At 42.2% G+C, this 26,748-nt stretch overlaps 1 protein-coding gene across 1 annotated transcript in view; it reads right to left on the bottom strand.

Annotated features, from left to right (window-relative positions):
* Window positions 1-26,748, bottom strand: part of ULK4 (unc-51 like kinase 4) — a 511,681-nt gene that overhangs the window by 452,619 nt on the left and 32,314 nt on the right. The window contains exons 13-17 of the mRNA XM_075271240.1: window positions 26,606-26,710; window positions 25,655-25,715; window positions 18,378-18,553; window positions 17,598-17,644; window positions 15,138-15,216 (exon numbers count right to left, since the gene is read on the bottom strand). Coding sequence (XP_075127341.1) covers window positions 15,138-15,216; window positions 17,598-17,644; window positions 18,378-18,553; window positions 25,655-25,715; window positions 26,606-26,710 — 468 coding nt within the window. The remainder of the gene's footprint in view (window positions 1-15,137; window positions 15,217-17,597; window positions 17,645-18,377; window positions 18,554-25,654; window positions 25,716-26,605; window positions 26,711-26,748) is intronic.

Here is a 26,748-nt window from a genome sequence, read left to right on the forward strand (position 1 = left end):
CACTTCTGACAACCTTCTTGCAGGTCATGTGGCCACTAAGCCTAAGTAGTCCTTTTATATTTCCTGGAGATGGACCATAACCAATGGGCATAATGGTGCGGACTAGACGCTATTGTCTTCTATGGGAGAATTTTTTAGTTATGTTCTGTGGCCCCTGCAGAGGTCATTGTGTAGAGACGGGAATAGACAAGCTGTGAAATCACCTGACCGATGGATTCAGTGTCTTATCTACATATAAGGCTGAGTTCAGATGGAGTATTTTGGATCGGAATTTGACACGAAGGCCACCTCAGTTTCTGGTCCAAAATATGGTGCAGCCGCGACTGGATGCCTGTGCAGTGCACCGGCATGCAATCGCAGCACTGCAATCCGGATTAGGCCCAAATGAATGGCCCTAGTCGGGAGTGTCTTCAGGCGGATTCGCAAGGCACAATCCTCCTGAAGAATGAGCATGTCCATTCTTTTTTCCGGGAGCCGGAACAAATGGCTCCTGGAAAAAAGAACTGACCGGGTCCCATTGATTTCAATGGGAGCCTTCGTTTTGGTCAGGATTTTGAGGCGGATACGGCCTCAAAATCCTGACCAAAATATTCTGTGTGAACTCAGCCTAAGAGATAGCTGTGATGAGTGATTGATGCAGAGAGAAGTCAGTACAGGAAGTATAAGCACATCATTTGGATTAATAGTGAGTAATATACAAATTTTAGATTTTTTTTTTACTCAGCAAAAATATAAAAAAAAAATGTTTGAACATTAAAAACTTGATTTAAAAAATAGGCTGTTTCAGGAGACATATGCCTCTTATGGCCTGTTTATACAGCCAATCAAGCAGACAATGGGTAGGGATTGACAACCCCAAATGGGTTTTTTTTCCTGACTGTTGCCAGATCCTTTACTGCATCTACATGACGTGGATCATCTCTACTGAATGGGTAATGAACAAATTGTTGAACCACATAGAGCTTGCAATTGTCAGCAACACATTATCCTGTTTATACAAATCGATACAGTACTGCCAATATCCTGCCATGTTTCAAGTACATAAAAAGGTTGATCTTTTGACAATTTGGCTAGGCAAATTATTGGGAATAAGCATTCCTAAGAACACTGATATCCAATAATTGGTGTGATAATCGGGCCATGTAATGCGGTTTTTAGGGCACAACCATTGGGTGCCACATATGAAATGCAGAACATGCTGTTGAGTTAAAGTGACACACCAAGGTAGTCACTGAAGTAGATGCAAAGTATGCATTTGCTGATGCTGTTCCCCATGTCTAATACCAGTACACATGTCTATTTTCTGTAAAGCTCTATAGAGTTAATACTAAAAGTGACTCTTAGACCATCAGGATGAGGTCACCATTGGTCCTGGAAAGTCCTTGTAGAGCTGGACCAACTGCTACTGGTGATACTAGGGAGGGTAATGGGATACTAATGACTTAACTGTGAGAGATAGCGCAACTATGTAAGAGATAGGAGCTATAGGGATTAGATTTATGGGGAGGAGAGAAGGAGCAGGAAGACATTTTTTTTTGTTTAGTTTTCCTATCAGTATGTCTTCATAGAATGGGAGGAAATCCACGCAAACACAGGGAGAACATACAAACTCCTTGCAGATGTTGTTCCCCGCAGGATTAGAACCCAGGACTCCAGCACTGCAGAGCTACAGTGCTAACTAGAGATGAGCGAACACTGTTCGGATCAGCCGTTCCGAACAGCACGCTCCCATAGAAATGAATGGAAGCACCTGGCACGTATACTTTGCCGGCGGTCGGTCGCCGTGCCAGGTGCTTCCATTCATTTCTATGGGAGCGTGCTGTTCGGAAAGGCTGATCTGAACAGTGTTCGCTCATCTCTAGTGCTAACCACTGAGCCACCGTGTTGCCCCGGAACAGGAAGACATTTTGACAGAAGTCGAGCAGAAGAACTGCAGTGGGAATCTGATAGGTCTCGACAGGATCTTCATACAGCAGAGAGACATATCCTGTTTGTTGCACATGTACTGTATGTTTTCTAGTCAGTTGTTGTGTGAATTTGAAACAAATAGGTGTAACATATTAAAAAATAATGCTTTCTTTCCCAAAGCACTTAGGGCACTGTCAGATAGAGGGACAAGTGCACGTGGTTGAAGCAACCCTAGGACACCCCTTGGTTTTCTGAGTAAAGAATCATATTTAATCTAAAGTGCAAAACTACATGGTCATTGGGTGTCACAGAGGCGGGGTTTCAGATGTGTGCAGCTGCCACACCAATCTGACATGCCCTTACGGACATCTGCCAACTGCCACATCAGTAACTGCAGAAACTGCTTTGCAGACACGGCGCTGTGTGGCTTTTCCCTTAAAGGGCAAACAAAAAAGAAAAGCAAAAACAATAGATTATTTTGCACTTCGCCATCTGTACATTGAAAGGATCCATAGGCACCCATTACACCCACAGAACACTCTTTTGGCAGCCATATGGCTGGATCTGTAGTGGGTTATTCTTGCAATGGAACAATTGTCGAGTGATTCCATAAAAAGGAAGCCATACTACATACACATCTTTTTTTGTGTTTACATAGTTCCCTATGAGTGACTGATGCCATTGTATGCCACTTGTTAGAAGTATCTTTTAAATGTATGCACTGGGAGCTTTCCCAGGGTGCAGGCTAAAGCTTACCTGTCATTTTATTTGACTTTTCAAGATAAGCTGTTGTGTATACATGATGACAAAATGTGAACAGATGAAGAAACAAATAAATGCAAATTACAAAGTTTCATTATTTATTTATCAAAAGCTGGGCCAAAATGCTGAAGCAGCTTGTGAAACATTAACCCCTTCCCGCCGATGGCATTTTTTGATTTTCGTTTTTCGTTTTTGACTCCCCTCCTTCTAAACCCCATAACTTTTTTATTTCTCCGCTCCCAGAGTCATATGAGGTCTTAATTTTTGCGGGACAATTTTTTCTTTATGATGCCACCATTAATTATTCTATATAATGTACTGGGAAGCAGGGAAAAAATTCAGAATGGGGTGGATTTGAAGAAAAAATGCATTTCTGCGACTTTCTTACGGGCTTTGGTTTTACGGCGTTCACTGTGCAGCCAAAATGACATGTCCCCTATATTCTGTGTTTCGGTACGGTTCCAGGGATACCAAATTTATATGGTTTTATTTACATTTTGACCCCTAAAAAAAATTCCAAAACGGTGTTAAAATTTTTTTTTTCTAAAAGTCACCATATTCCGACGGCCGTAACTTTTTTATACATAGGTGTACGGGGATGCATAGGGCGTCTTTTTTTGCGGGGCCGGGTGTACTTTTTAGTTCTACCATTTTCGGGAAATGTTATTGCTTTGATCACTTTTTATTCAAATTTTTATCAGAATTAAAACAGTGAAAAAACGGCGGTTTGGCACTTTTGACTATTTTTCCTGCTACGGCGTTTACCGAACAGGAAAAATATTTTTATAGATTTGTAGAGCGGGCGATTTCGGACGCGGGGATACCTAACATGTATATGTTTTACAGTTTTTAACTACTTTTATATGTGTTCTAGGGAAAGGGGGGTGATTTGAACTTTTAATACTTTTTATATTTTTTTATATTTTTTTTTACTTTTTTTTTTATTTTTTTTTTGCATTTATTAGACCCCCTAGGGGTGTTGAACCCCAGGGGGTCTGATCACTAATGCAATGCATTACAATGCTAATGCATTGCAATGCATTGCAAAAAAAGCATCATCTCTTTTGCAGGCTGTATACACCAGCCTGCAAAAGAGAGAATTTGCAGACCGGCTGGGAGCCTTTAACAAGGCTCCCGGCTGTCACTGCAACATGACGTCGGCCCTGGAGCATGCTCCAGGAGCCGGCGATCCTTGCCAAAATGGCGGCGCCCAAAATGGTGCCTCCGGCGCCTTTGACAGCAGCGCCGGAGGGGTTAATGCCTCCGATCAGTCCGGGGACTGATCGGAGGCATTAGAGCCGGTTGTCTACTGCTTAAAGCAGTAGACACCCGGCGGCTATGACGGCCGCCCGGCTCCCGGGCGGTCGCCATAGTTACAGACCCGACACGCGCCGTACTATTACGGCGCATGTCGGGAAGGGGTTAAAGGGAATCTACCATACCACCTCCCCCAAGTATTACTACCCATTGGTACCACTATAGAGCATGTTGCAGTGATAAACAACAAACCTTTGTTATGTATGTCACTTTTTGTAGATTTAGAGAAAAACAACTTTGAAGTCTTATGCAAACGAGACAATTGGTGCACGGAGGGCGGGCCCTTAGTTTCTTGGAGCTCTGCTCTTACAATTCAGACATCTACCATTTCCAGCCTGTACTACCCCGTGCAGAGAACAAAGATCCTTTAAGAAGGCGTTCGACTCAGTATGGCACCCAGGCATGCTCCTCCTAGAACGTGGCATAGGAGGGAGGACATATGAGAGCTCCTACATCAGAAACCCCACAAACTAATACTTTGTGAAGGTGAACGAGAAGAGAACAGCATATTTCCAGCAGGCCCGGGGGGAAGGGCAGACAGGGCTGCAGCCTGAGCCCAACGCTCTTCAACATCTACATCAATGAACTGGCTGCAACCCTGGAGGCCTCACCAAAACCAAGTCTCACCCTGAACGACCGCAAGGTGAAGTTCCTGCTGTACGCTGATGACCTCCTGCTCCTGTCCCCACAGAGAGAGGCCTCCAAGATAGCATAGCAGCATCAGAAAAATTCAGCACCACATGTGCACTACCCATCAACCACAAGAAGACCAAAGTCATGGTATTCCAGAAGGAGGACCACAACAAAGCTTCCATCCCCCACCTCACATTAAACTGCTCTACACTGGAGAAAACCAGCAGCTACAACTACCTAGGGCTGGAGCTTAACCAATCAGGGAGCTTCAAAACAGCAATACAAACCCTGATGGAAAAGCCAGCAGAACATTTTATGCCATTAGAAGGCAACTGTACCACCTCAAACCACTACCTCTCTACAGCAGAGAGATATGAGGCCCGGCCACCTACCCAGACAAGTCAAAGTGGGATTCTAGCCCAATAGAGACCTTCCATCTGGAGTTCTGCAAATACCTGCTCCATCGCAGCACCTCCAACATGGCATACCGGGCGGAACTAGGCAGGCTCCACCTATGGCTCACCATGCAGAAGAGGGCACTATCATTCCAGGCGCACATTCAGGGCAGCAGCCCCAGCTCCTACCATCACCAAGCCTGGCTAAGTCACAGAGCCCCGAGCAAACCCGGCGCCCCCCAACCGAGCGACAGCCACCTGCCAAACCAAAACTCTTAACAGACTCTGAACAAGACCCAAATAAAGGGGGCCATAGAAAGTGACAAAGAGCAGTACATTGAAGAATGGACAAACAAAATAAATACTGTAACTCTAAGAAACTCAACATATACCAGTCACTGAAAGGAGACTGAACCATGGCCATCTACCAGGAGAAAATACACCACCCCAAACAGAGACAGACTCTGAGTCTGTACAGATTGAGTGCCCACAGCCTAGAGATTGAAACAGGGCGGCACAGGCAGACGTACAAGCCACAGGAGAACAGACTGTGCCAGGACTGTGCCCAGGGCGCCCTAGAAGACGAGGCCCACTTCCTGCTACACTGCAACAAATACTCAGCTGTGAGGACCGTCTACTTTCAAAGACTCTCTGCCCACATCCTAGACTTCACATCCACAGATGAGAAGAGGAAAATCTACATCCTACTGGGAGAAGAGGAGCCCACTGTGGAGATCGCTGCCCAATATATGTCCACCTGCCACCAAATGAGGGGAAGATGAGACGCCAAGGACAATTATACCCCAAATCACCCATTCACCCAAGGACTAATACTTCAAGTCACCCACCCATCCACCCTACACCTGACCCACCCCCCATACCCCCCACCATCAGCCCAATACTCCCCCACAACCACCACTCTCCCCCTGAAGCCCCCCATACCCACCCTACTTGCTTTGGCAATTTCAAATGTCTATTCGGTTGTGTCAATAAAGCTTCTTTGATTTGATTTGAACCCCTCGCTGCTATGACATCATCCTACTTAAGCAGCAAACTTTGCAGAGATGAGACGTGGCTGGAAGTATTCATAATGGCAGTCTGAGCCTCATGAAAAAAGTGAACACCTCTAATCGGACGTCACCTGTAAGTGACTGGATTTATTGGTACTTCTGTTAAGGTAATGTAAGAGGTAATAATACATTCACTGTAAAATATCTTTACCAGGCAAACATGTCAGTAAATTCACAAAAAGGATCTGCATTCGCATACATGTCATCAAGACAGATGTGACAACCTCAAATTTTCGCTGACTGCGTGATGGTTCTCTATTCATTCACAGGAACAGACACGGCTGAGAAAGGAATACTCCTATTTTTGACCATTCAGTTCCATACATTATTCCACTTACTATATTTAATAAAAATGACATCTTATTATTCTGTTACCATATGGCAGGGTCTTTTTTTGTTCTGACCATGGGTTTGTCCTATAGGAAATAGCAATACGCTACAAATCAGAATTTTCATCCCCAGAATAAAAGGGTGTAACAGCACTAAACGCCCTGGGAAATTTGGTCTCCCCAAGCTGCATGGTAGAACCCCACTTGCAGTATAGGGTCAATTGCAGAAAGAAAAAAGAAATTGATCTGCTAGCAACTTGTCAATGAATGGAAAAATGTCCCTTTATCAGGGAACAGCAATACACCACATATGGAACCACACAGGAGTATCTCCAGTGACAACATTTACAGAGGCATTAACATAACACACTTAGCATTCTCTCACAATTTTACCAATTCCTGCTTACTGTCAGTATATGAAATCTAGAACCCCCACTGATCACAAGATTGGGAGTCCCAAATTCCCCCGCTGAATGAAGCAACATCATACATCTCAATGGGTCTGCCAGAAACAATTGAGCTATTATATATTGAAACACTAAAATCAACAAAAACTGTCACAATAATAGCGGCAATAACATCTTTCAAGTGGACCCCCCAAACGGAACCTAGCCTTAGTCTTGGACAATCCCTTTAAATTAAAATGAAAGATTAGGATCGAACATGCCTAACATAATGAGAGTGTTGTGTAGGTGACTTTAGTAAGAGTAAAAACATATCATTATGGCCCCAAACTGACAAGGCAATGCAGAAGTAATAATCTTTGCGCGGACACGTAAGTCAGTCTGCAAGTGCCCAATTTGCTTACAGACAGGTGTAATGGAGGCAGAGGCTGAAAATGTCACTCATAGCTAAAAGGGAGGCATTGGGCAACGATTGTAGATGAGACCAGAGCACTCGTCGCTGTATGTAGGCATAACTGGCAATTCAGACCTGACCCCAATGTACTTGCAGGCTGACCTGCATAGAAGAAACCACGATGATTATCTCTGCATTTCTTCCTCATTGTGTCCTCAGAAGTATGTTACTTCTCCTATGAAAGGCTTATTTACCGCACTATTATTGGTTTGGGAGACATTTGTATCCGTATTATCATGTTGCTGTAACACACTGAAATTTCCCCATGGTGGGACTGTTAAAGGATTATTTTATCTTATTTGGCACCTAGTAAACTGTTTAATATCCCACATATTATAGGATACATTCCAACGGAACAGGTCAACAACCTGCCGGGGGAACAACAATCATTTAACCTTTCCCAAGTAAGAATGAAACCTATGGCCCTTAGAGGGGTTGTCCTGTTTTGTTTTTCTTCATGGCCTGGGGGCTCCTAGTGATCATATATTTATGGCTTTTAAGTCACCCAAAAGAATATGCAAATAGCCCTTCTTTGATGGAAAAAGCAAAACTGTGCCCCTAGCAAAGACCCCAGAGATCAGGGGCTCAGTCCCTGTTATCTTCAGCACTTCTGCCTGACGTCAGTATCCGCTAATAGGGCCTCAGGTGTTATGTCAGCATCATGATGCAATTTTGGAAAATTCGCTGGGGCCTCTATGGGATACTATACCATATGGTGGACACCATGGGACATTATACCATGATGGAGGGGTCGCTATGGGACATTATTCTCTATGACAGTGTGTTTTTGCACAAAAAATGCAGGCAAGTTCCAATAAAAATGCATGCACTTTGTGGAAAAACACATCATGTGAACGTAGATTTATATCAAAGTGAAAGTACCAGTGACCTAGTACTGGATATAGCTATAGCTACACCCAGATACACAGTGTGTTACCATCCTAAGGGTGATGCCACACGGTGATCCTGGGCCACACTGTTGGCTGCACGTGTACTTTTATTGCATGTGATGGGAAAGTAAAGGAGCATCCCAGGAAATAGCAGTAAACGCTTGCGTCCTGAAGCATCTGATGGCGGCACTTCTGTGCTATAGTTTGGGGTATATGACTTTAGTATGGGAGTTGTCTGACTTACAATTATTGTTCGACTCATCTTTGATTTTTTCTTTAAATCACTACACTATACGAAAGAGGTTTCCTCGTCTAGCACCATGTATGATCTAAGTAGATCTCTGCTCTGTTATTATAATAGCTTAGAATACCTTTAAATGTTGCATTTTGATATGCATTGCTGAATTCATATATGAAGATAACATGGAAGACATTACCACAAAGGTCTATAAGTCCTTCATTTTATCAGTGTTAAAGGTTCTATAACAGTGAGGGGCACAGAATACTGATATTGTTTAGAAACAGTGATAAGAAAATGCAAGCGCAATATTCTATAATGGATCTATAATATGAAGGGCTTTAAAGAAGGCTGATATAGGGGAAAAAAAAAAAGAAAAGAAGTGGACCTTTCCAGAGAAGCCTGACCTTCATGATGACAGTATTTCCTCGTCCAGAGGAAGAAGCATCTGGCTAGTAGTTCCTATGGCAACAGATACTTTCAGCCAGAGATGTCCACTGCTAATTCATGACGACCCCGGCAATAAAGCATTCCAAAATATTCCTTGTAGGGCAACATAAGAGGTAACCAGTACATAAACAGCCTTGCGGGAACAGAACCACACTGCATTCAATCCATTCAATCATCATTACACAAGGAAACTGCATCAATGTGGTCCCCTGGGAACGTATTAACCCCTTCATCTCATGGAGAATAATCTCGTGTTTATGGCTTATCTTCATGCATTCACGTTTCTTAGATGTACAGGATTGTAATAGATTCAGACATCTGTAATACTGTTATCTACCATTAAAAAAGACCAATATATTCTGAATTTAGCTCCAGATTGCGATTGATTTGGAGGAAAGGGTTAACCATGCATAGTTTACAATTTTGTAAAAGATATGCTAAGCTGCATCCCTTGGTGCCATTCTGTGTGGACTCGACCATCTGATCAAAGACATTTTGGTCTGTGTCCAGTGGCTGCTGACATGTATTTTTATTGTAGGATGGAAAAAGAGTGACACATACAGAGTCAGAGTAGATACATGTAAGTAGTAATAGTGCACTATATCACCATCTCTGGTAATCCCATTTACTGGAAGAATATGGATCCATTGACACCTGTATGGCACTAATTTTTGGAGGTGAACTTTAATTTTCAGACTAGTCATTGTAGATATGGCATCATCAAGCATGACTAAATATAATTTTTATATATATATATATATATATATATATATATATATATATATATATATATATATATAAATATATATATATATTAGCACCTGTCCGCGACTTCGTCTGTGGGTTGGCGTTGGTGCTGTGCCGCTTATATATTGGCATTCATGTTTGGTTAGGAGTCACCGTGTGGCCCCACGTTCACCCCTGCAAGGCCCGACCCCGTTTACCCCTCGCCTGTCCCCGTGGCCTGCGCACCTACCGCTTTGCCCTGGCGCCCACCCTCTTCCCCACCCCTTTCGTCCCTCGCGAACATACTCATTATTCCCTGTCCCGCGTTCCCCCTCGGTATCTCACGGCCCTGCACCCCCCCAGGGCGCCCCAAGTGGAACACAACCCTCTCTGCGCACACTCCCATGGCGCACCGGCTCCCCTCTCCCTCCCGCGGCCCCCCAGCTGTCTCTCCTCAGCCCCCTGGCTCTCCCTCCCCAGGTCCCCTCTCCCACAGCCTCCACCCTATAACCACCCCCTTCCCGTGGCCCGACCTGGCAGGCACCCCCCGCAACCATCACCCTTGAGCAACCCCCCCTCCTCAAACTCCCCTGCCATGACACCTACTTCCGCCGTGGCCATATAACACTGCGTACTTACCCAAGCCTGGGACGCAACACTGTGCGCGAGTGCAGACACAGGCTGCACGGTGTCCACATTGCCGACTGACATACAGACTCCATAGCCCGAAGCCTCTGTGGAACAGCAGGCCGAACAGACCTTCCCGGCAGTGGCACAGGCGACCTCCTCTACATCTGCAGCGGAACAGTTCAGTCCCCCGGTAAGTGCATACAGCTGGCGCAGGTCATGCAGTTCTGGCGGCCACACACTACGGCCGCTTGTTCGGGACGCGCTGGAGGTTTGAGACACGCCATGTTCCTCGGCTTGCTGGCCGACTGCTAACGCCGCCCACACAGCAGCGCCAGCCAACCAGGTGAAAGGCTCAAGGGCCTGGGATGACGTCATCTCAGGTTCCTCAGCGAATTACGCCGTCAAAATCATCGGTCGCGGCAGTGAAGTCCGGTGGTGTACATGGATCTAAAGTAGCCTATGTTTCAATCCCAGACCCAAGATACGTATGTTCATATTTCAGGCTAATCTGTTCGGCTGTTTACGCATGATTGAAGAACAAACATCCAAACACACAAACATCCAAACACACAAACTTTCACATTTATAATATTAGGGATATATATACATATACACATATATATATATATATATATATATATATATATATATATATATATATATATATGCTGTAAGCCGATGGCTGGTCAGGTAATGGAGGGGGTGTACATCTCACCCAGACTACTAAGGTGGGTCAGATGAGAAAACTCCAGAAAGAATGTTTCTCAGCAGATAACTATTGTCTGCTGAGGATTATTTCAAAGTTCCGGTTACTGGGCTGGATTTTTAGGAATGGCAGGTAGGATTGGTAGTGGGACCTGTCATTCCACCCCCCTCCAGTCCACACTTTGGGGATGTTCTAGCAGCGACTCAGTTGCAGAGAGTCTCCTCATCAAGGAGGCTTAAGAAGCCAGCTCCAGCAGCAACACTTGGGCAGAGTTTGGCTGGAGAGCAAACAGAGAGGCCATATTTTTTGGAGCTGTGTCCTGAGTGATTCAACTGGCTTTTGGATTTCTGTTATCCTAGGTGAGGTAACCTATTCTAAGTTTAGTTAAAGCCTAGCTGGGCAGGTATTTATTATTGTATTGTTTCCTTTTGTTGCTGCACTACCTTTTTTGAGTGAAAATAAAAACTCTACTATTGTTTTGGACTAAAGAAACATACATACATGCATACATACATACATACATACATACATACACACACTCATTTATTTTTAATTACTTTGTGTGTGTGTATATATATATATATAAAATATCTTATCACAATATAATGCTTTTATCTCCTGTCATCAGCTCCTCTCCACAATATAATGCTTTTATCTCCTGTCATCAACTCCTGTCCTGACAGATTTACTGACAATTTACTGACAGATACTTTTTCACTGAAGACTGACTGCAGTTCAAAGAAGAGGGAGAAATGAGAAGCATAGAGATACAGTCCTCCCGGACCTGATACAGTGAGATATTTATTGTTCCAGAGCTATATTCACATCTATATTGCTCAGTCCTGCTCATTTTTCCCTCACTTGGCTCCTCTTCCCTCTCACTTCTCCATAGACTTCTATGTAACCTGACCGATCTCTCAGTTAATTAAGCAGTTTAGCACACAGTGAAGGAACTAAGAAGAGAAAGAAACACTTTCCTCTAAGAAGGTATTTTACAAAGTTCATAATATTCATCTAAGTTATTCATTTACAAAAAAAAAAAACCATGACCCAATTAAACTAAATGGCATATTATTTTTTAATTATAATATTAGCCCACATGGCCTGTCATTATGATATAAGGTACTGAGGTACTGATAAAGAGCTCAATATTTCTATGACAAATACACTTAAATAGGTGCTAAACAGGAAGGATTCGGTGTCGAGAGGTTTCCTCTGTGTTCACTATTAACAACTGTGTCTACAGAAACTTTCAGGAGAGGAGACAGAAAATACTACATAATGTATTTAAATGAGGATACAGACAAGTTATTTTCAGCACACTTGATCCGCGCAGATAGTACCTACAATTGCAAGTGAGAGCTGGCTTTATAGCTATACATATCTTGTATTTTTCCTCAACAAAGGGGAACATGTAAAACAAGAACTGTAGTGGAGCAATATTATATTATCAAGTTATGCTTGGATCTGGGAGGAAAGTGAGGATTTGAAACCTCTCAAAGGGACTTGGCTCCTTGAATGGTCCAAACTACATTTAATTCAATGGAGACGAAGGGTGCTTTCACACATGCATTGCTTTTACCATTCTTCTATCCATTGTAGGAACAGAGTAATGGGGTCCATTGGGTACAAGCTCATAAATATCTGACTGCCATAACTTGGAATTACTATACACTGTCCTAAATTCCCCAAATCCTCAAACTGGCATATACTAACAGTATAAGGGACATCTAAATCTTGCTTCTTATCTGGTGTTAAAGCTTAAGGGGGCGTTTACGAGTGCTCCCATTGAAGTGAATGGGAAGTGTTCGGCAGTCTGCCGTAACGCTGGCGTGTACGGTTGTGATACACACCCGGCGTTACTCCGTGTGAATGCCCCCTTAGAGTAGTTTTTTCGTAAATTCTAAGACAGATGAATCATGAAATGCTAAGAAAATACTTGAATACTGAGACAAAAGACATTCTGGAAAGAAGCTATTGTAAGCCGATGGCTGGTCAGGTAATGGAGGGGGTGTACATCTCACCCAGACTACTAAGGTGGGTCAGATGAGAAAACTCCAGAAAGAATGTTTCTCAGCAGATAACTATTGTCTGCTGAGGATTATTTCAAAGTTCCGGTTACTGGGATGGATTTTTAGGAATGGTAGGTAAGTTGGCAGTGGGACCTGTCATTCCACCCCCCTCCAGTCCACACTTGGGGATGTTCCGGCAGCGACTCAGCTGCAAGGAGTCTGCTCATCAAGGGAGCTTAAGAAGTTGCTCCAGCAGCAGACTTTGGGCAGAGCTTGGCTGTAGAGATGACAGAGAGGTCATATTTTTGGAGCTGTGTCCTGAGTGATTCTACTGGCTTTTGATTTCTGTTATTCTAGGTGAGGTAACCTATTCTTATGTTTAGTTAGAGCCTAGCCGGGCAGGTATTTATTTTTGTATTGTTTCCTTTTGTTGCTGCACTACCATTTTTGAGTGAAAATAAACTCTACTTTTGTTTTGGACTAAAGAAACTGGACTTGTGTGTCTATGCCACCCCATCTAGCAACCTCAGACCCTGACACTATACATACATTAATCATAATCGAGGTAAAGTGTCTGATTAATTGTGATTTGGTCATAATCGCCCAGCCCCAAGTACAGGTGAATAAAAGGCACTTTATTATCTATCTTATTTAGAAATATCTTTACTTCAAGTTGATTTAATTTTTACATATTATTCTATGGAGAGGGGAGGAGCAGGAGAAGGCTGCTAGAAAAGGCTACATTATACTACACCTCGATAGAGGAATACTTCTGGCTCAGCTTATCGTTAAGATAAAACTCTACCACTGAACAGAATAAGAGAATAAATTATCAGACCCCTCCTCGCTCATCCTCTCTCCTTAGAGTTCCATTCATGTGTGCATTGGATACAACCCCATATAAATAAACAGATTGAATGTAGATAAGTAGTAGAGGAGTGAACATGGAACAGTGTTCCTTAATAATATGTAATATAATTTTTTTTTATTATTCATGTATACTATTTATTAAAAATGGTTTCATAGTTGGAAGTATACCGTACTTTAAAAAGGAGTCTGTCACCACAACCCAGCATATCAAACTAACCCCACCGTTACATAGGTTAGGGTCACCTGAATCAGTAAAACAGGTTCTCCCCCTTCTGAATCGGTACCTTCATTTCCAAGATATTGTGATTTTTGTCAAAACTCAAATGAGCTCAAATGAAACAAAGCTTGTCACAAGTCACTACTCCACCATAACTTTCCTGTAACTGCATTCGGCCCTGTACCTGTGTGTCCTTAGAACACATAACAAAATATTGGGGAGAAATTCACTTTAAAAATCAAATAATTTTCTTTGAACACCATTTTACGTTTTACATATAGAACTAATATGCACAAAATACCTTATTTTGCAGTGGTATCGATTTACAGTGTATATAAATACCTAGAGACCTAACCAGAATTGTTCTGGTTGAAAATGGAAACAGTCATGAAGGTTGTCAACACAGAAGATTACCTGAGCTCCTAAAGTTCAGATGAGGCTAGGTTCACATCTGCATTCAGGTTTACGTTCGGGGGGTCTGCTTGGGGTCCCCCTGAACAGAAACCTGATCCGCTTAAAAAAAGCAGTTACACATACCTGCGGTATCCATAGATTATAATGGGGACTATGGTTTCTGTTCAGTTTCCACCCAACAAGAGCTTGCAGCACTTTTCACCACATTTTTCAAGTAGAGAGGGAAACAAAATCCCCATACGGAGATCCAACACTGGTGTGAACCCAGCCTCACTGTATACTGATGTATATACTTTCTAGAAATTAGATCAAGCACTCTGCAGAATTTGAGTCAGCAAGAAATGCGGGAAGATATTATCTGAGAATGGGGGTGAACCTGCATGCAGTTTACAGATGCAATCCGGGTTCCAGTATTGGGGCCCCGAGCAAGTAGACATGTATCACCTATTCTGGATATATACATATAATGGAACATAAAAGCCATTTGTGGAAAACCCCCTTTAACCACATTGTTATGGCTATTGCAGGTTCTGAGTAGTTGGTGCAAACAATACCTAAAAGAAAACTCTTGAGTCACGCACCACCCCCTGAGGCCCGCACTAGTCAGTGTATCAATAATAATAAAGCTTTAGTTCTCCATTTCATAATCTGTCCCCAAAATTGTTATTCTTGGAAGAAAGAATAACTGTATTCTCTGCAAAATGAAATTTACCTCTATGACAGGAACATTTTCTTTAAGCTCTGATGTGTGTGCAGCCAATAAGCCAATGACCCTCACCACCTTCGCACGTCTATAAGAATGAAGAAAAGCAGCTTAATGGCAACAATTAGTAAGGTCGGTTAGAAAGTCTCCTAAGTAATAGAATAACATGCTGCACTTAACATCATGGCTGAAGATGAGGCCATGTAACCGGAAACAAAAAAAAAAAAAAAGATAAAGCACAGGGCAGATTATCATTATGTAAAACATGCAGAAGCCAAGTAAAACATATTTCGCATTGTACATATTCATTAAGGTTAAGTGAACAGGTTTTCAGGCATGGTCTGTGCTCTCTAAGCAGCATACAAATACATTGAGCAGCTCATGGACATATCTGGGGAGGAGCACTTGCCCCAGGGGCAGATAGGTGCTGTGAAGGAGGCATAAGGATGAAGGTGTGTGCAGGTCCTTCCTTCCCGATTCCTCTCCTGTCTGTGTTACAGCACCAGAACCTGCATACTGGCTTCTCCAACTAAATCCAGGCAGCAGCTCAGCTGGGGAGGGAGGAAGTGCAGATCAGCTCTGACCCCTGCTTACTATGGCCCCTCACCACTAAAAGGAAATGAAATCTCTGCAGGAGTGGTGAGCATGTGTAATATTTGTAACCATAAGTGTTTTGCAATGTATTTGTACCTGCATGTATGCGTGTGAGTAAATGAGTGTGTATGTGCATGTTGTGTCTGTATATAGGTCTGTCTGTGCATGCAAGCCATGTATATACGTTTCCTATTGCAACCCTATACAGTAGATATGTACCATACAGTTTAGCAATCCTACGCCAGTATTACACAAAGTATATGTATAAGTATAGACATATTAACTTCTATACATTTTTTGAGAGAGAACAAATTAAATTCTAGTTGTATAAGAAAATACATCTGATCATCACACTGAATCTTTGAGTGATGAAATGTCTAGCTATAGCCGTGAAGCAGTTGTCTAGCAACTTGAGAATAATGTTGGTGGAAACCACAGCCGCCGAGTCTTCTTGCGGGCAGCATGTTTCCATGGTTCACACAAGCATCCTCTCTTCTTCCTAAATTGCTTTTTTGCATATCCTGGTCACAAGTGCACCAAACACTATACATGTTTTGTTATACAAAGGCACCCTCCCTCATGGCATGACTCCTGAGAAACATATACACAGTACCTAGTGTGCTGCAAAAGTGTTCACTACAGGCGATTTTGGCCAATAAATATAAACCTCAATTTTTTTAAGTTTATGGGCAATTTTCAATTTTAATCTCTTTTCCTTGTCCTACCATCCAAGTATTAGCTACAGTGAAGAATTGTCATTCATAGCATAGCAGCTAGCTAAACAAGCTGTGGGTGACTTTCTGATGGAGGGTGCACAGCAGGACTTAAAGGGGTTGGCCACTTTCAGACCAATATTGACAAACAAATGTACAGTAAAAAGATATACAATTTTCCAATATACTTTCTGTATCAATTCCTCACAGTTTTCTAGATTTCGGCTTGTTGTCATTCATTCTGTTACTTCTAGTGGATAAAAGTCTGACCATGGTCATGTGATGTACAGTCCATGGTCATGTGATGAGCACACAGGTGCTGCTCGTTACAGTCACAACACAGTAATCAGACATCTGCCTGCTAATCAGCTGTGCACCTGTGTACTCATCACATGGAAATTGGAAAATTGTATATCTTTTTATTGTACATTTGTTTGTCAATATTGATCTGAAAGTGGCCAACCCCTTTAAAGATATTGTGCAGTTAAAGATATTGTGCAGTTAAAGGGGTTGTCCCATCTCAAGGATTCTATCTATACTGGTAGCTTATGTAAATTGAAGACTTTTCCTAAATATATTAATATAATAAGGCTGTCGGTTGGTATAGCCATTGGAGGTGGTTTGGAACTGTTTGGAGGTGGTGGGGATTGATAACAACAGAACCCCACAGGTGCCATGGTCACATTTGACCATGGCACTTGAGGGGTTAAGTGCCTGCGATCAGAGATATCTGAAACAGCAGAGACGCAGGTTCAATATTTAAAGCTTGGTATCCGCCGTACAATTACGGCGGATGTCAGGAATATCAAATTAGACAAATCTATTAAAAACAGAAACGTCTAAAACACTCAGTACAAATTAATCTAATTAACTACCAAGCTCTAACATAGTACTGCTAGCAGAAAAAGGAACCCATTGAAGTCAATGGGAGGCTTTTTTTTCAGCACTGAAATTCCACACCAAATTCCTCACCATTTTCCTTTGTGTGAATGGACCCTAACAGGGGAAGGGGTAATCTGATACATGGAGACAAAAGCATTTTCTCTGTCAAGATTTAGTGCAAAGTTTTGTACATTTGCATTGTACTTGACTTATACAAAATTTGTTGACTAACAGTGACTGTTTAAACAAAAGCCAAAATATATTGTAACCTTCTACTTACATATCCCAATTTGGTGCACCACGTAATTGCTGTATGAGAGATGGGAACTGTAATATAGAAAAGGCAAATCACGGTTGGCAAAAAAAACAAAAAACACTTCATAATACTAATATATAATCAAATATCTAGTGATATTATTCGGTGTCACAAGATAATGGTACATTATTAATAAACATGCTATTGTTTCTAATTAGACCTGGTTCACATCTGCTTTCTGTATTCTGTTCAGGGGGTCCCCAAGCGGACTCCCTGCACAGAATACCGAACGTATTGACAAGCTGTGAGCTTATGAAAGCACACAGACCCCATACACCATAGCCAAATAATGTGGTCCGTGTGTTTTCTACGCGGTGTCCGCACGGAACATGTGGAGAGAAAAGTACTTCATGAACTACTTTCTTCTCTGGAAGACTCGTGCGGAGGCCGCACGGAAAACACTTGGGCCCCATTATAGTCTATGGGGTCCATGTGCTTTCAGTGCTCACCGCTTGCCAATGTGTTTGGTATTCTGTTCGAGGGGTCCCCAAGCAGACTCCCTGAACGGAATACCGAATGCAGATGTGAACCAGGTCTAATTAGGCCTTACACTCAATATAATAACTGCTTAATAGAAAGAGCTCCAATAATACAGCTCTGTGATGTGGTATACAGCAGAGATGGCTATTGTTTCGCTGGTTTCATTGCCACTTAGAGTTTCACATAGCTAATTTAGGCAAATATGAGAAATTAATATGATATGCATCATGTGCTAACACAATAATATCAGTAGGAGTTGCTCACAATCTGGGAGTTGATCAATCTGGTGGCCACGTCCTTATGTCCTGACACAGTGCACAAGTAGCAGAGTAAATTAAGCTTTGCCCGTGGTGCCGCCTTCTCCGCAGAATCCAGCAGAGAACACAGTTGTGTAAGAAAGTTGGTCCATTCAGGCTCTTTAAGTGAGGAAAGTTTTTCTCCTGTAAAATAACAGAGAACAAAAATGCAACTGTTTAGTATCATAGATCATATGTGAATCAGATTGCCCTTTCCCTATTTTAAAGACATACACCCTCAGCCAACATATCGAAGTCTGATGGTCTTTACCAGTATTGAATGTTAGCAGTGCTGTCCATTCACATAACTTATGAGATAGTTAAAGGGATTTTCCAAGGAAATTCAGTTAAAAACATCACTGATCCCCTGCCATTCTGGTTCCAGCACTGCCCAGGTCCCTGCTTTATATATATATATATATATATATATATATATATATATATATATATATATATATATATATATATATATATCTGGTGCCTTAACACTCTGCGGAAATGCCTGGAGACGCTTACTCAGCCGATCACTGGCAGAAATTGGTTATTTCCGTGGACAGTGATTGGCTGAGAAGGTAAATGAGCTGTTTGGACCTCCGAGCCTAGCTCACTTTCTCCAAAAATGTTTAGCTCCACACTGCCCAGGAATGCCCTCCCTCCCCACATGGGAACACAAATGTCACCTAGCCCTCTCTCCTAAAGAAGGGGGGGGGGGGGGGGGCATATTAGAGTAGTGTGGGGTGAAGCAATTTAAAGCACCAAGAGCAGCTCCATTGCTCCAGATTTCTCCTATGCATAGCCTGAAATAAATGAATATCTCAGCAATGGAAATATGTATCTTCATGAGGGAAAAGGTATTCCATTCAGCTGTGCCTGAGATATCTGTGTTGCGGATATTATACACTGCAGCCTGGTGACAGAATCCCTTTAAATGATTTTTGTGGGATAACACCTTTGAAATTAAAGCAAATCCTTCACTATCACCATGGTATATAATTATATAACATGGTAAAGAGTAGAAGGATCTGAGGTGATTGATACATTTTTATTGGACAGATTGAATGTAACTTGCTATTTATTGAGGTTACCCTCTGATCATTCTAGGCTTCGGAGCCAGTGTATCTGTATGTATACAGAGATGACTGTCAGTCATTGAGTACGTACATCCATTTAACTCCTAAGCCCCAGAATGAATAGAGATTTCAATAAATGACAACTTATTTTGGATCTTTTCCCTCAAAATATATATAAGTCATGTATCCACTCAGCTCCTCCTGCTCTATATCATGCCATCTGCAGACCAGACTCACTGATCAAAATCACAGGTTTCCTTTAAGAAGAAAATGTATTATTCATTCAATACTCATACTGATAGATTTGCAGAAAAAGTAAAGAATAATAATAATAGTCATCAAAGACAAATAATATTCTACGTGGAACATAGTGAGCTGTAAATTGTCTCATTTTAAGGTACATTTTACTGCAGGTGGAGAATTTCATCTCAGTATTAGAAACTTTTTGCTAGTATGGTATGATGCATTAAACTATCATTTCAGGTGCATTATGCGATTTCTTTGTTCATTCAATATTTGAATAATAGACTGAACAGGCATCTCCCATCATTTTTCTGTAATGTAGTTTCCAATATTCAAATAAAGACATTTCCCTCACGATTTTACTTTCATTTATGACCTTGAAAGTCGCTTGCTGTTTTTACCAAAGATGTACATATTTTTTTTATTTTTTTTTTTGCATTGGACTGTACATGTAGTATATGCCTCCTAATACTCATTATCTATATCTGTATTCAGACATTAAGAGAATATTACATAGAATAATACAGTCGTAGTCATAGGGTTTGAGACGGACATAAATATTGCTTTTCCCAAGGTTTGCTGTCAGATGTCTCTATGCTATACCAAAGTACAATTCTAAGTATTTCTAAACCTGTATTGGTAAATTCATTAAAGGGATTCAATCATTTTTTTTTCTCTTTAACATGTAGGAATAGCCATCAGAAAGGCTATTCTTCTCCTACCTTTAGGTGTCTTCTCCGCACCGCCGTTCAAAAGAAATCAAGGTTTTCTTCTGTATGCAAATCAATCTCTCGCAGCACTGGGGGTGGTTCCTGGTGCTCAAACAGCACTAGCGGTGTCCCCAATGCTGAGAGAGAAATCTCCAGCGCCGCCTCCATCTTCGTCTGGAATGGCATCTCTCCGGGTCTTCTTCCAGCGCTGGCTTCAATCTTCTAGGCATGCGCAGTCGGCTCTGCCGTCGAGTCTCGGGCAGAGCAGACTGCATGCCCACCTGAATTTTCCTGTGGCCACTTACACAGTAAACTGGTGTAAGCGGCCATTTTCTTGTTGCTGCTTACACAGTAAGCTGGGGTAAGTGGCCACAAGAAAATGGCCGAGGACATGTGCAGTTAGCTCTGGCCAAGGCCTGACTGCAGAGCAGAGTGCGCATTTTTAGAAGTTTGAAGCCAACGCCGGAAGAAGACGCAGGGAGAGGCCATTCCAGGTAAAGATAGAGGCGGTGCTGGAGATTTCTCTCACAGCATTGGGGACGTCCCCAGTGCTTTTTTGAGTGCTGGGGCCCACCCCCAGTGCTGCGAGAGAACTCATTTGCCTACAGAAGAAAACCGGGATTTCTACCGAATGGCGGCACGATGAAGACACCTAAAGGCAGGAGAAGAATAGCCTTTCTTAAGGCTATTCCTATGAGTTAGGGAGAAAAAAAATCCATTTTAATGATTAGCATGATGGAGCACAATGTCACAAGGCAAATGTTATAGCACAGTGGTTCAGGGAACAAAACATTGAACTTTTGGGTCCATGGCCAGGAAACCCCTCCAGATCTCAATCCCATTGAGAATCTGTGGTCAATCCTCAAAGAGATAATAAACATAAACACAGAAACGGTGATAAAACCAAGCAATGACAGGAATGGGTTGTCATCAGTCAGGTTTGGGCCTGGAAGCTGATATCTAACATGCCAGGAGAACTGCAGAAGATTTCAGAGAAGGTCAACACTGTGAATATTGAGTGTGAAAACCGATGAAATACTTATAACTGTACGTCAGTATATACCATAGAATCATCTAACTAAAAGATCTACAAACACTGAAGAGACATACTTTGGCAATATTTTTTTCCCACTGTCTCAAAACTTATAGTCACGACTGTATGCGCTTAATTCATTGGTGCAGATTTAATACAATGGTCTAAAAGCAAAATTGGTTGCTACATGTAATTAATACAATCACAATGGAGCTCTAATTAGTAAAGGCGGTATATTTTTTATCATAAAAGACTACATATTTTTGTGATTTTAAGATAACGGAAGGAAACACACAAACTATTAATAGAAGTGATGACAGTAACCCACATCATGAGCATACTTTGCAAAACCTACAGCACAGAGGATCATTTTTACTACTGCTTACTACTCCCGGCCTCCATGATGATTTATGTGGTGGTGTTTTACCCTGTTTTTGCAGATTATCTGTAGAGCACATGTCCAGCCTAATACGTCCAGCCTCATACTGCCACCCTCACTTCTTCCAAGCCCTTTGCCCCAGCCAACAGCCATAACAGAACACAGAAACAAACATAAAATGTCACATATATGGTCCATACGCTAAAAACAAATGCTGAAGTCACTACTACTAAATGTAAAATATCAATGCTGTGAATGCCTTGATCATAAACATATCAATGGGCTTACACAAATATACAGAAGGAAGACAATCAGGCTAGAAAATGGCATGTATTAGACGGTGAATAAGAAGGCAGGCACATCAAAGACGCAAAGAAATGTCTGTTATGTACAGACAGAAAATGCTAAGGTGCAGTCTCTCATTCCAGTTCTAGTTCTAGTGGTGACACGGTAAGGACACATGTACTATATCAATTCATTGTGTAACAAAAAATTACTGCAGCAAGGACATGTCCACACCATTTTCTGGAACGCTGTACCCACAGAGACAATATTATCATTCACACACTATTTTTTCTAGGTAACACGTCGGAATAGCCTTAAGAAAGGGCAGCACGGTGGCTCAGTGAATAGCCTTGCAGCGCTGGAGTCCTGGGTTCAAATCCTGCCAAAGGCAACATCTGTAAGGAGTTTGTATGTTCTCCCCGTGTTTGTGTGGGTTTCCTCTGGGTACTCTGGTTTCCTCCCACACACCAAAGACATACTGATAGGGGATGTAGATTGTGAGCCCTATATGGGACAGTGACTGACAATATCTGTAAAGCGCTGTGGAATATGATGGCGCTATATAAGCAAGCATAATAAATAAATAATAATAAATAAGAAAGGCTATTCGTCTCCTACCTACCTACGGTATGCAAATTAGCTGTCGCAGCACTGGGAGTGGGCTCCAGCGCTCAAATAGCACTGGGGGCGTCCCCAATGCTGCGAGAGAACTCACAGCGCCGCCTCCATCTTTGACAACAGCGTCCTCTTCAGCCTCTTCTTCCGGCAGTGGCTTGTAACTTCTAGGCCTCGGGCCTTGGGCAGAGCAGACTGCGCATGCCCACAGGCCACGAGAAAATGGCCGCTTGCACAGTATTGTAAGTTTGAGCGCTGGGGCCCGCCCCCAGTGCTGTGAGAGAGCTAATTTGCATACCAACAAGAACCGGGTTTATAGGCGAATGGCGGCACGGAGAAGACAACGAAAGGTAGGAGAAAATAGCCTTTCTTAAGGCTATTCCGACGTGGTACCTAGAAAAAATAGTGTTTGAATGATAGGATCCCTTTAAAGGGGCATAGTAATAAGTTATAACTCATTAAAGTGATATGTCATCTACAGTAGAGAAAAATAAAACGTAATAGGCCAGAACAGTTGCTAATGTTCTGCATTAAGGAAAATATGTATATTTCCCAGCTGTCTTCTTAAGTAGAAATAATAAGATATCCTTGTATTGTACATTATACAGTTGTATACAGCAGCCAGCGCTCAATGCTCTCACACTGCCTTTCAGTAAGGAAAAGCTTCCAGCAAGAAGCTCCAATCTAGTGAATGAAGAAAAGCAGCCATTGTCCTGTATTGTAAAGGACTTCCTACACTACTGACATCATATACAGAACTATACCTTATCTATACCCACACTGCAGAAACACAGTATCTCACAATGCCCAGGCACACAACACACCACTACTACATGGATCCATCTCTACATCACACAGTTGACACACATGGTACCAGGTTTTCCAAAGACAATTTGGCGCCGGACACTGTGGAGCATGCCAGCTTGCGCCTGTCTAGCTTAAATTTCTCAGCTTCTGCCCAGAGCGCATCCCCTTCCTTTGAAGAAAGCTTACCTATAATGCGATGAAACTTCTTGTCTGTGTCTTCTCCATTAGCAATGTGCTAAATCTTATGTTACAACTTTATACCCAATCATGTAAGGTTACTTATACAAATCACACTTTCCCTTTGTCTATGCAAACCTACAATGTATAAAAATCTCACCCATCTTCCATTAAAGATTAGAATCCATAATGATCACATAATTCTGACTTTGTGACTGTGTGATTCTCTGAGCCAGTTTATACATCAATTGCACTAATTTTGACTTAAATATCATGATACTTAGAGTGGATTGTGCACACAACACATTGAAACTCTGTAGAACGTAACATGGATATGAGGCATCTGTACAAAGAAGCAATGCCCTGTATGTGACAAAAATAAACCTCAAACTGCTCTCACCACATGAACTAATCCGACTTGCAGGAATGAATGGACAAACGGGCAGTCACATGCTTCATAGGCGATCAAGGTAAGTGCACTGAGCAGCTTCATTATCCCTCTATTTATTGCAGACAATAAGCAACACATTCAGCTTTTTACCATTATCAGCCTGTGTCCCATACCCAAGCTTGCAGTTAAAGACACGGATGTAACTATTAAATCCCAGGAATCAAATGAAGGCCATGATAGAGGCACAAACGCAAGTGACAGATTCTACAGTGTGTCTCTTCTACTGTATGTATCCCTGGCCTAACTTACGTTTCCTAGCTAGCATTTAGAAGATGATTTATCCAATTGTCGCGGCCATCACTTGGCTTTGTTGTTTCCATAAATTGCGCAATATGCATCAAAAGATCATCCCAAAAACAGCCTAAAATGTTCATCTGTCTTTATAAATGAAGACTACTAAAGTACATATAATAGCAATTTAATAACAGTAGGTTTCCCTAACTTTTCTGGTTTCTTCCTTCTTGGGGTCTCTCTTGGTGTCTTCTTGCTCTTCTTGCTTCTATGTCATTTGCTGTTTTCTTTCTCCCCCTGTGTTTCTGTCCTTGTGGTGTTTTGTCCCTCTTTGGGTGTGTGTTTTGTTGGTCCTGCCCTTGGGGCCGTGTTGTGCCTGTGGTAGCGCCTTCTGTGTGGTTTGGTGTTGTATGCTCATGGTGCATGTTTGTCTTTTTTTTTGGCCCATTTTGGGCGTTGTGTGGTTGTTTTTGCGCTATTAGACCTGCCCATGGTTGGTCCTCATTTTGCGTTATTGCTATACATTGTGGTTTTACATGTTTGTTCCTTTTATTTTGTTGTAAAATTTTCAATAAAATACAGTTTACACATAATAACAGTAGGTTTAATGCATAGATTATGGGTGAAAATGAAAAAAGAAACCCAAACAAAGATTCTTAAAGAGGACTTTTCACCTCTTGGGGCACATGCGGTGTAATACACCGCTAGAAAGCCAACAGTGCACTGAATTGAACGCACTATCGGCTTTCCCGTTCTGTGCCCCTGGTATCAGCACCGATAGCTCTTCACTGTCAGAAGGGTGTTTCTGAGAGTCTGTCAGGAACACCCTTCTTCACAGTAGCGTCTACTGCACTGTACTGTGAGAGGGGACGTTCTTTGCTGCCCAGTGATGACGTTGAGCGGTGAGTAACGCCCTCGCCAGTACTCGTCTATGGATGAGTACTGTCAGGAGAGGGAAGGGGCGTTTGTCACCGTTCAGCATCATCGCTGGGCGGTGAGCAACGCCACAGTACATCGCAATAGATGCTACTATAAAGAAGGATGTACCTGACTGACTCTCAGAAACACCCTTCTGACAGTGAAGAGCTACGGTACCGGAACCAATAGCTCTTCACCAGGGGCACACAAAGGGAAAGCTGATAGTGTGCTGAATTCAGTGCACTGTCTGGTTTTCTAGCGGTGTATTAAACCGCATGTGCCCCAGGTGGAGAAAGGTCCTCTATAAACAACATTAAACATCTTACCAGAATATGCTGGAAGGCCCAAAGTTTTCCCATCGAATCTTACTGGAGTAGGCTTCATAATCTAGAAGAAAAAAAAATGTAAAGGGTTTGTACATTAATACCATTTATCTATCCATCACGGGATAGAAGATGTGTGTCTGTCAAGCAAGTTTGCAATGATAAAATAACTACCATAACTACTAATGGTAAAATACTACTATGTGCGGGTTCCCACTTGCGCCCGGTCTCCATTTTTAGGTTTCCGTCTTCTGCCCGTGAAACTGGACAGGAGAGGGAAACCGGCAGTAACTTTTCAAACCCATTCATTTGAATGAGTTTGCAAAGTGTTTGCCGTGAGCGTTTTGTGGTCTCCACTACAAAACCGTTTTTTTGTAACTGGACACAAAGTCGGACATGCAGGACTTTGTGTTCGGTTAAAAAAAGAACGGTTTCGCCACGGAGACCACAAAACGCTCACAGGCGCACACTGTCTGCCGGGCTTCCGTCTCCTGTGGGCAGAAGACGGAAACCTAAAAGTGGAGACTGGGGCGCAGGTGTGAACCTGTCCTTACTTCAGAACACAGAAAATCATCGCATGAGAGTAATTCTTAATTTTCTGAAATATTAGAGTCCAACAGACATGGCTACGTCTGGCTATGTTCACATTTGCAAAGCAGAAACCGCACCACTATGTCAGATCAGTTGGAACCCCCAACATCACCCAAAATACCCAAATTACACCAATGGACCCTGTGATAGCAGCAATATTCTTACTGTCAAATATGACAGAATTGCAAACACCAACAGAAATATGAACAGAACCTTAGAAATGGATCTAAAACAAATAGAGACGTGTACACTTAAGAATCTATTATACAATGGGTCCAATTAACATGCGTCCATAGGAATGCCCAAGTTGCCATGTAGTCCTAGGATCAATCTATGGAAGATCACTGTAATAAGGTGAGTTACCTTTGGGTTATCTATAATAGGTGACACAATCAGATCGGAGTCTGTAAATATAAGACTTGTTATTTTCTTCTCAAGATTCTCCAGATTCGTGCTTGTGACCTCCACCTTAAAAAGACAGAAAGATACGGTTACATAGAGAAAGG

This window comes from Leptodactylus fuscus, chromosome 4, assembly GCF_031893055.1.
Source record: "Leptodactylus fuscus isolate aLepFus1 chromosome 4, aLepFus1.hap2, whole genome shotgun sequence".
NCBI classification, from domain to species: Eukaryota; Metazoa; Chordata; class Amphibia; order Anura; family Leptodactylidae; genus Leptodactylus; species Leptodactylus fuscus.